At 42.7% G+C, this 11,060-nt stretch overlaps 1 protein-coding gene across 1 annotated transcript; it reads right to left on the bottom strand.

The window, feature by feature from the left end:
* Positions 1–356: 356 nt before the first annotated feature.
* Positions 357–1,927, bottom strand: LOC117590245. The gene is made up of 3 exons (XM_034282716.1): positions 1,696–1,927; positions 1,070–1,641; positions 357–1,015 (listed from the first exon to the last, which is right to left on the bottom strand). Exons 1-3 carry the CDS (start codon positions 1,758–1,760, stop codon positions 516–518), a joined length of 1,137 nt encoding a protein of 378 aa, XP_034138607.1. The 5' UTR covers positions 1,761–1,927; the 3' UTR covers positions 357–515.
* Between the last annotated feature and the right edge of the window lie 9,133 nt (positions 1,928–11,060).

The raw sequence follows: 11,060 nt of genomic DNA, 5'->3' as shown, positions 1-11,060 counted from the left end.
AGCAAGTGCACCACACCCGAAGACAGTTTGCAGATAAAATTAAAGGTTAAACTAAGGTTAAGCTAAGAAATAGGTTATCATATTTATTTATATTTATATTTATATTTAAATTTATATATATATATATTTATCCCATTTTTATACTATGTTGTGTATATCCAAATTAACGATTTAATTTATTATCGAGATAATGCCATATTACTGAACAGATCCAATGGACGAACACAATAATTCAGTTTTGTATATTTCAGTTTTGTATAAAAAATGGGATTATACAAAAAATACCTTACAAATTAAATTTTGTGTGTTTTACAGTATTTTTGGCTTTCTTTTTCTCTTGTGTTTCTTCTCTCTCTATTGTTTTTGTGTTCAGTGTTAGTTAAATATATTATATAATTTAGTTAGGATTCTCGGTTCGTTTTACGTTCAATTTTTCCCTCATTTTTGTGACCCTCATCCTTTTTATGCATTCCCTTCCCTTTCCCCATACCATTGGCCTGTATTTACCAGTTACCCTATACCCATAGGGGGAAGGAATCTTCAGTTGCAGTTTCAGAAGGATCCAGTTCGGTTCCCTCTTTTGGTGACAATGATTCAGATAATAATTCGCGGCGGTTGCCGTTGAAGTCCATGGAAGTGTCGTCACCGACACCTCCGGCTGTTGCAACAGTCTTGTCGGCCACTCCTGCACTTGCGCCCCCGCCAGAGCAGCTTGACAACAACAATTGCTTAATAATCTTTTTCGAATCCGTCAATTTCTCTTTTTTTTCCTTCTCATGGTTGGCATCTACTTCTTGCGTCAGGCGATCTGAGGCTGCTTTCAAACACTCGTAAAATTTTTGTTTTTCACTTTCCGATTTCGTCAGCGCATTGCTTGCCTCCCATTCCTCTAGCGAAGATTCGAATTTGACAGCCATGTACATCTTATTCAGCATGAAAATTCTTTCAGCTCTCTGGTTGGCATCGAGTTGGTCAGCAACTCGTAAATGGAAAGGTTGGATTACCAATGTGTTATCTGTCGGATTGTTAGCGTTAGTATTGACGAAAGTTAGTATTGATCCCAATTCACCTTGGGATTGTGTATTGTTCCTAATAGCGGCATCGAAAAACTTATTGACGTCAAGTGCAATGGCAGAAGCTTTGCATGCGGGAAAGCCCATGTCGGCGATAACCTCTCCGATCGCTATAGCGCATGTCGCGTCGGTAACAAGAGTACCAACTAGTTTGTCGGCAACGAGAACGCTGAAGTACTCTAAGACTTTTTCCAAACCCGACATGCCTTCGAAAACCTTGTGGCGGAAGCGAAGGCGGTTGCGCAACTTCTTCTTTGTGTTCTTCTTGGGCGAGGGGGTTGTGGATGCAGCACCCGAAACCGAATAGTTATCCTCAGAAATGTCTTCCTCTTCCTCGTCACTGCTTAAAGTGCAGGTATATTGCGAAGGCTCATCCAGTCGTAAGGGGAGAGGCGATTTGACTTCAGTAGCAGAATTCTGCTGCGGAGTTGAGCGTCCTGCTTCAGCCACCTGCGCCTGCGAAGTAGCAGGCCCGTGATTCATTGGCTTCTCACCTTGGAATTGTATCGGTGCCGTTGCCTCTTCGCCAGTGCCCATCAAGGCAGCTGCATTATTTTCAGGCTGGAAACTGTACAAAAATGATTCCTCAAGCACAGAATCAGAAAAGAAGTTGATACCATACCCCTCATCGGCAGGCTCTTCTATGGAATTGAGCTTGTTTAATTTCGTCATCTGATTCTGATCCATGGGCTCAAAATATGACAATCTACTGGCGAAAAACAAAAAATACGTGTACCAAAGGGTCGAAACGCAAATTTACTTTTATTTCTCACTTTTTGTTTACGAAAATCTGATAATTTTGCAATAGATTCCCGTAGATTTTGTTTGCAGCTACAAAATTATTCGCGCACGCACGTCACCAAGGCACAGAAAGAAAAGAATGAGAGAGCTGTCTTAGAGTTGCATTTACCCTGACAGCAAGGTCTTGACATCGATATCTATGCGATATTTGATATCGATATAGTCGCATGGGCTTTGGAGTCACTTTAATTGTAAATTGTTCTTTTTATTGATAAATCATTTGGAAAGGGATGATGCTATTTATTAAATAATTTTGGAATACCAAACGATCGCTCTTTTACTTTCGTTTTGATGTGTAATTAATCCATTCGATAGTCGTGTGGCAGGGCTGCTAGTGCTTTTCATCCAACCCTGGTGGCGGAGCCCTGCAGTTGTTTATATATTTATCCTCACACACATCAAATTGATTACTCACACAAATGTAATAACAGCAAAGCTTGTTGTTGTATTTAAAGAGAAATTTAAAGCAGAGCTGAATGGCCCGCCCATAAAAAATGTTCAGTGGGCAATAAGGCCGTTCTTCATTTGATTTTATTTGTTTTAATGCGGCATTCGCCCTACAGGGCGCTCCTGCTCCTGCTCCAGCTACGTATCCCATGAGAGCCATGGCAGGCATTATGGAATGTCCTACGCCTTTGTCCCTGCCTCTACCTCTGCGTCTGCCAACTTGACGTCGGCTCTAACACTTTTTTGATACCGTTTCAAGATAAGATGAATCTTTGGGCTGGCCTTTCGGTATTCTATGCTGTCAGTGAGGGTATCAAAGGCTTCGTTTCGACCAGATTAATACTTGCATTCCGCTAGTGTTTTTACCGTTTCCGAGACTGCAGCAGTGGCGACCGCGTATAATGCTTGCGGCATTTTGGCTTGGCTGCTTCTCATTTGGCTATGTGTGTGTGGGTGTGGGATGCCCACTTCTCCTCTCACTCCACCCACCCTTTGGCAGAAGAGCGACTCAATTGTCAATTGGAAGAAACAGAGAATCAAATGAGAGTGTTAGTAAGAGGGGAACGTAACTTTAAACTTTTGTACTGCTGCATTTTTTGTTGGCGCAAGCAGCGCGACCGTGGGGCAGCAGCACCGCAGGAATTCGGTCATTGTTACTTTTACAAAGAGAGACGCCAGATACATACATACATACACATACATACAGGATAATGTGTACATAGATGGTAGGAGCTGCACGAAATGTAGGCCTAAAATCAATGTTAAATGGTGAAAAGTATGTATACAGAGACGTAAAAAGTCCAGATTTGTTTTCCCAGAAGGAAAGCGGTGGCTGATTAGAATAACTAAAATATAGAGCCCTGCATTATTCGAGAGTATTATTTAATTCGCATTATCCCTCATTACAAAAAGAAGTACCGTTCCGTATGTCGCGGAATGTGTTGTTGCTTTTCTTTCAAGGCGAAGGAACGAGCAAAGAGCATTTGCAAATATTGTTGTTGCAATTTACATGGGTTTCTACATGCGGCTGATTGCGTCTAATAAATACGTATGTACATACATACACACATACATATATTGTTCTTTTCGTCTTCTGCATGTTCTTGTCTAGAGGGGGGTGAGAGAGAATGATGGGATGCTGAAACTGAGCAGCGTCGCGTGTGGCGTCGCTGGAACGCGTACAAAAACGTTTTGCTCTCCTTCTCTCTTTTATTCGTAAGTTTCTTCTGTTGCTTTCTTCATTCAGTACGGGTTGGCACAGCGCAGCTGCAGAAAACTTTTCTCTGCTTGGTGATTAGTATGTACGAATACATAATACCCTTTGTGATAATTGATACAATTAAGTTGCTCGGCTCAACATCAGACTTAATAAGAGTCTTAAGGGACAACAGAGTAGAGTATTCGAATTTGAATTAAAGTTCTCCAATGCTGCTAAAATTCTTAGAATTTCTGCAGAGCTCTACAAAAAAGAAGGGTTTCAATTGGAGGAAGATAAGTTTGCTTACTCTTTTTCAGTAACTAAAAACACTTAAAAAATGGGTATGGGTGAGGCGGGTGTGGCAGTAGGCGATCCTATTTTACGAGGCAACTATTTGCAGTTCTCCTTGTGCCCTGCCGCTTTGCCACGATGTTCGGACAGCATTTTGTTAGATAATTTTACCTTTACCTTTGCGGCTGATGCTCCTCTTCTTCTTACTTCTAGTACACTTTTTTTTACCTATTTTGTGATTTATAACAAGCCCCGAACAGTGGGCGGAGAAAGCGCCCCAGGGGCTGTGGCACTAACTGTGGCACTAACAGTGGCAGTGGCAGTAGCATAATCTACAGTTTGTGGTGTGTTTTCAATGCCTGTCAGCAAGTGCATTTGGAGTTATGTCAGAGCGGTGAGAGAGAGAGAGAGATTGAGAGAAAGGAAGTGAGAGAAAGGAAGAAGGATCTAGCGTTGAAAATGTTAGGAATGGAGTGCCAACAAGCGATGACTGCGTCCTGATTGTGTTGACCACCAGAGTGGCCACCAGAGGCCCCCAAAAAGCGGACAGGGAGCCGACAAGAACGTGGAACAAATGGAAGGGTTCGTCTTCGAACATTTTACGAAAATATGTAGGGACACACATATGTACGTATGCTTGTGTAATAGCATTATTTTTTGGGGTGAGCGTAGGTTAGTCGAATGCCAAAAATCGGAATGGATGCAAGTGTTTTGATGGCTGGCACAGAAAGTTGTTTCAATTTTCTATTGGCAACTAGAAATCTAGAGAGCTCTTCTCCTGTCGTCTCTTTCCATTTATTGCTATGTGTTTCATCCATTCGGTACTCTGGTTTCCACCCATCGTTCTTAACTCGTTTCTTACTCGTGTTTCTTTCTGTTCCTCTTTGTTCTGTTTCCATCTTGTCCATCCATGTCTTCCTTTAATCTACTCGAAGTGAAGTTCTTTCCATCATTGTCCCTCACTAATAGTCCATCATTGGTTATCATCGTATAGCTTTTCGACCAGAAATTGAAAAGCCCCACAAGAGAAATTGCAAAAGAAAAGCTCAACAAAATGAAAAATCCTTCATTTCGGACCATATTTTCACAAGAGGATACGAATACGAGTACGTGCTGAAAAATTATCCAAATTGACCATTCTGCCAGTAATATTTAACCATTTTTGGTCTTATTTAAATATTAAAGGTTTTTCATTAGAAATAGATAGAATGGAATCATACAGACCCAAAATACCCTGGCTCTCTTCGATTTTTCGGTTTGTTTCTTGTTTCTCATTTTTCCCCCTTTTTCTAGGGGCCAGCAGTGGCATCAACAAATGAACAATTGTCACCTTGTCCCCTCCCTCACCGCACACACTTTATGTGATGTGGCATCTGAGAGCCCGAATGGGGCAGCAGGCGGTGCTACAAGGACACCACTGGGTCTCCACATGAGAATGATTTCCTTACAGACAGCTCAGGCAGAGACAGAGAGTGACAGAGTCCCCATCGTGACCGTTAAGTTGATTAATTGCAAATTTTAAGAAAACACAAACTGCTGGCCTAAAAGGAGGATGGGAGGAGGCGGTGGCGCTGGCATCCACTGAAGCGCGAAGTGGTGGCAGGGGTAGAGCAGCCTCATCGCTTGCACTGAGAGAATCTGGTTTTTTTTTTGAGGCGGTACGATTGACTGGTCCTCGGAGAGGATGGATGCTTGCACTGAGAGAAATGTTAGGGGTTCAACTATTCCCTTGTGCTGCTACCGAAGCGAAAGGAGAGCTCAGTGAGACTTTTTCGTGCAGCGTCGGAGTTGGTGGAAAACTGGACGTAGGACCCATCCAAGTGGGAGAACGAACAGCGGCAGCAGCAGCTGCAGCAGCAGCCGTTCAGGCAGGCAAAATTAAATTAAGCAAATGCTTCGGGAAAACTGTCTGCTAAAATTGCACAAACACACACACACACACACACACACACACACACTCGCTCACCCTGTCTTCCTCTTCACTAAAACAAATGAAGCAGCAGATGGGGAGCAGTATGGATTGGGATTTTGGGGTTTTCACAAGGCTCGGAATGAACGATTTGCAGACTGTTTTTTTTTCTTTGTCTGTCACGTGTGCTTTTGTTTGCCATTTTTGAAAGGTACATATGTATGTGCATACAATGTGTATGGAGAGAGAGAAAAAGAGAGAGGCAGAGTCGATCCCAGGAGCGGCAGCAGCAGGAGCAACTATACGTGCTGACCGTTCCAGTCATAAATGAAATTTCAAGCTTTAAGGCTACAGCAACATAAGCCAGAGTGAAGCCTTACGGGATAACTGATAAAAACCAGATAATTTCGTTCCGGACATGTCCTGCCCAAAAGGAAGGCAGGAAGGATGGACATTTGCTGCTGTGTTCATATTCACGTCACCAAAATGCTTAACCCGTTTATGCCATTAAAAGGATTTCACAGGCCGCTGAAGCCCCCAAAAACCACATCTTGGAAAAAGCGAAAGCCACTGGGACCCCCAATGCACCGAGAGAAAGAGAAAACAGAAACAGCTATAAAGTGAGACAGGCAGTGAGGTTAATGAACTCATATAAATATGGCTTTCCTTAAAGGGGATTTCCCTTCTAAAAGGGTGAAAATCAGTTTAGCTTTTAAACGTTCCGATAATCAATAGGTCTCTTGAAATGCTCTTCATATGATGTTTTCGCACTTTTCATTGTTCCGATTTTCCAGCCTTCATCCTTTATTCGAGGGAAGGACACACTCGCCACGGAGTTCCTCCAGCATGTAGTAAGGATTGCGTGTAATACACGCAATTTCCTTAATAAATTTTCCACTTTGTATGCTTACTTTACATCCTTTTGAAAGTGTGCAAGCGAGGAAACGCTCGTGAGGAAATCTTGCCTGTGTGTTTGTGTGTGACTGGGGTTTGGGTGCTGAAAAAGTTTCCCATTAATGTGGCATGCACTTGACCCTGGGTGCATGGGAGAGAGTCAAATGAAAATGAAATCGACATAAAACACACGACAAGTGGAAGCCCCATTAAATGCGGAGGGGTGGTCCTACAAAGAGGGGGCTTAAACTACATTCTTTGAAAGAAACGAAACTGTACCTTTTAATAAAAAAAAAGTATGAAAATGGGTAAATGATAACCGAAAAGCAATTGAAGTTGCAATTGAAATCAAAAGAAATATTCGTTTATTGAAAGGATAAACTGAATGGAGAGACAGAAAGATAACCAAAGAGGGATAAGGAGAAGGATCGAAATATTACATACAAAAATGTATGTCTATGTATATGTACATATTTATATGAAATTTAAACTTTTGGGAACAACACGGATATATCCTAAGCTTTATTAGTGCCTTAAAGTTAAATAAAAAGATACCTTGGGATGATAAAAGATTACTTGTAAATGTTCATTGCGTTGAATTTTAGGAACAATTTTGAGCCTCTGAATATTTCTTTGGTTTTGGGTTTCTTCTTGAATTGCTCACCAAATGTTCTCCAATTTTCTTGGTCGTGCTACTTGCAATTACATACACTGCTTATACGCCCCGTCAAAAGCCGCATGTCTGTATCTTATTCTTGTGGCCTCTTTTTCACCCCTTCTTTATCTTTTGTTGCACATTGTACTCCCCTTTTTTACCTTGTGGGCCATGCTCCTCATATTGACTCCCCTCTTTTACCAAGTACACCTGGCCTCTACACTGCGTATTCCCCTGTGCGTTCCCCGTCGCTCTTTTTATACCAGGTACTCGAAGAGTAAAAAGGGTATATTGTATTTGTGGTGAATAACGGTTGTATGTAACGTACAGAAGGAAACGTTTCCGACCACATAAAGTATATATATTCTTGATCAGCATCAGTCGAGTCGATAGAGCCATGTCTGTCTGTCTGTCCGTATGTCCGTCTTGTTTGTCGGCTAGTTCTCAAAGACTATAAGAGCTAGAGCCACCAAATTTTGGCTCCAGACTGCTGTATGCTCACACTGAACCCAGTGTATTTAAAAAATTGGCCCGGCCCCCGCAAAAGGGGCGAAAACCTCCCAAACGAAAAACGCCATTCCGTAGGGAATGGCCATATAGATCAGATCACCAAATTGGGATCCGATTGGATCATTATTATAGCCACAATGAAGAAATTAATTTCCAGTGGATAAACCCACCCCGTCCCGCAGCTTTTGTTGTTCTTTTCACATTCTCTCATTCACACTCTGCTTCAGCTTCACTCGGCCTCTGCCTCTGCCGTCCCTCTGCCGCTGCCTCTGCTGACTTTTAACCCACCCGTCCCGCAGCTTATATTTGGTTTTTTTTTTGTGTGCGGGCGCTGCCTCTGTGTTGTTGATGTAGATGACAGATGAAGGAAAAATTTAAAATTTGACAAAACACCGCTAAGGTGCAGAAGTAGTCCTGAGTGCCGGATATAAAAGTTGTGACGCGTAAGAAGCGTCTCACACGTGCCTTCTCGTTATTTATGTATTTGTTTATCTATTTTTCCTACTTCTTCATCTTATTTCTGTTGGTCTATGTGGTTCTATGGGGGCCTGTGTGGGCGCTATTGATGGTACTTTTCGGTCAATATCAATATGTGGCACACCGAAAGCCGTACCAACACCCAGCCCCATGCAGTCTCCAATACACCTGTGGGGAGGGGGTGCTAGCGCTGGTGTTCCCATTTCTTCCTCAACCAAAATGCCAACGTAAATATTTTCGCATACAAAATCGTTCGCCGCCAAGGGAGCTATGGGGGCATGGAGGATGCAGAAGGAGAAGCAGAACTAAAAGCGCATGAAGCATAAATTTCGCATTAACGTAAAGCGCGAGAAAAAAAAGGGAGCGAAAAAAGTAGAGACTCGAACAGGGTGTGGGTGAGGCAGGGGCAAAAAAGGGGGAAGCGAAAAATGTGCAATAATAATACCAAAAATAAATGCCAAACATACACCCAAAAAACATACACGGAGGCTGGGCAGACACATGCACGCAACCCTCATTCACCACACACAAAGTTATACTTCTGGACCCCGAAGCATTTGATACTCTCTACAATCGAATCGGCTGGCAATTTGATTTGAAAGACGAAACTTTTAGGTGCAATTTACTGTGATTAGCAATGAAATATCGTTTGTGATTTACCTAAAAATAATAATCATACATTTTTCATTAGAAACATAGATAACATATGATATTGACATGTACTTATTATAATCGAAAGTTTGCAAATTTCTTTGATTGTCTTTAGGGCACAACAAAGTCAACTGATTGTGAGCTGAGTTTGGGAGTACGATTGCAATGCTCCGTTTTCTGTGAAGCGCCAACCGAAAAGGGTATTAGAAGGAACGAAAGCGTTGTAGAAAAAGGTTACGAAGGGGGCGGGGGGGGGGGCGAAATTCAGGGCACAAGCTGCCTAGATTACTCATGCGCACCGTGTGCTTGCTTCCATTGCGAAGAAGCATCGCTCGAGAGTGGGCGCGGGAGAGTGGTAGCAAAGGTGTCTGTAGCAGCAGCAGCATATGAGCATGGAGAGAGAGAGCGACAGCTAGAGACGGGACCAAGTGCAGGACCATGACCAAGAAAAGGGGTAAGCGGACACTGGGGGCTTAGCGGCGATGTTGATGGCAGGCCAGCAGCAACGTTGGTTTTTCGTTGGCGATTAGGGTGTCCTGACAAAACGTGCGCCCAGACAGACGGCCAGTACAATACAGTGCAGAGCATAAGTATGCATTCAGCAGATCACACTGAGAAAATCAGTCATTTTTCACATTAGTTTGTGTACAAATCGCGCCATTCCGTAAACTAAATTCATTCGCATGTTATTTTATCTTTAATATGATATTTTCTTCACTTTTTATGGGACATGCGTATGTTATTCCCCGAACACGGTCACATTAAACACCACTTTATGTTTTTTTCCCCTGTGGCGGCTTATGTGTGGGATTCCTGTGGATTCCTGTTTTTGGTTTCCGTTTCCCCTGTTATTGTATTGCCTTCTGCCTGGTTTCTATCCGCTCTTCTTGATAGTTTTTGGAGCGCATTACACACACACACACAGCTGTGTCTGCATCTGCATCTGCATCTGGTAGTCGAGTGCGAGTATCTACCGCTTAGGCAAATCTGTTTGTGTCGTCGCTGCTTCGGTTGGGTTAGGATGTTGTTGTTGACGTTGCCACACAGTTGCTCCTGCCTGATGATGCTGCTGCTGAGGCTGATGATGTGGTCTCCTTGTCCCCACAGCTCCCAGCGCCTAAACATCCTGCTACTCAAAATCGTATGACAAACAGCAGCAGAGCATCAACAGGGAGGTGGTGGATGGAGTATTTGATACGCTTATATTTTAAGTTGGCAAATAACCTGAACACATTTTTATACATACAGTTATGAATGCGCTGCAAATAATACACTCAAAGCGGGTATATTTTTCTACCCTCCCTCTCGTGCACCCTCTCTCTGCATTTTTTTATCTAAAAAACATTATTATAGTCCTGCCGCGGGCACAAGAAGTGGGGAAGTATTTTGCTTTTGCTCCATAGACATAGACAGAGAGAGAGGGAGAGGGGCAAATCTCTTTGAAGCAAAATCTTCAGGCATCGATGGAAAAGCAAGAGGCGGACAAACGCCTTAAAAATATTTTTTTCAAGCCACTATTGAATGACACAACGACAATCGGCAGGGGTAGAGGATCTTAATAGTTAATTCATAAAATATAAACTAAATAGAAAATGAACTCTTCGCAGACGCATGGTAAGGAGCTCCAAAATCTCTTATCAAATGGGATTCACAAAAACAATTTATGAAGATATAAATATCAATGCCAACAAAAACTACATTTTAATGCAATTTGTTATGGTAATTTTTATGGTTGCGCCAGGGTATCTAAAGCGTATTTTTGACCCCTTCCTTTGCACTTTGTCTCATCTCAAAATGGTTTTAAGCGGCTTCCGCTTTTTAAGCTCCTCATTTAAGCGTCATCTGACATCTGGCAAGCGGAACTAAAAGGACAGCTGCTGAATGCCACAATGAGAGCCAACTACTGCAGTACATACTATTGCCTAATGAGTGTCCCATGCCACATGCTCCGTCCGTCCGCTCTCTGTTGCTTGTGCCATTCGGTGGCAAGAAATTATTGTCTGCTTTTCTGGGCAGGAGCTGTAGCATGTGCTGCAGATCCACATCCAGAGTAGGACAAGTTTAATCACTTTCGCCGTCTGATTTGTGGTTATGCTGTGGCTGTCACTTAGTATTACACGAGTATAATGTCCGGCCACAGGTCACAGGTCACAG

This window comes from Drosophila guanche, unplaced genomic scaffold, assembly GCF_900245975.1.
Source record: "Drosophila guanche unplaced genomic scaffold, DGUA_6, whole genome shotgun sequence".
NCBI classification, from domain to species: domain Eukaryota; kingdom Metazoa; phylum Arthropoda; class Insecta; order Diptera; family Drosophilidae; genus Drosophila; species Drosophila guanche.
The sequence above is the reverse complement of the archived record's forward strand: the minus strand, read 5'-3'. Positions and strand labels throughout refer to the sequence as shown.

Excerpts from the sequence above, each read along its gene's own strand:
- LOC117590245 (XM_034282716.1), bottom strand. The coding sequence starts at position 1,760 with ATGGATCAGAATCAGATGACGAAATTAAACAAGCTCAATTCCATAGAA. Across the intron at positions 1,642-1,695 it reads GAAGAGCCTGCCGATGAGGG|TTTCCAGCCTGAAAATAATG; the intron begins GTATGGTATCAA and ends ATTTTTGTACAG. Across the intron at positions 1,016-1,069 it reads GAACAATACACAATCCCAAG|ATAACACATTGGTAATCCAA; the intron begins GTGAATTGGGAT and ends ACAATCCGACAG.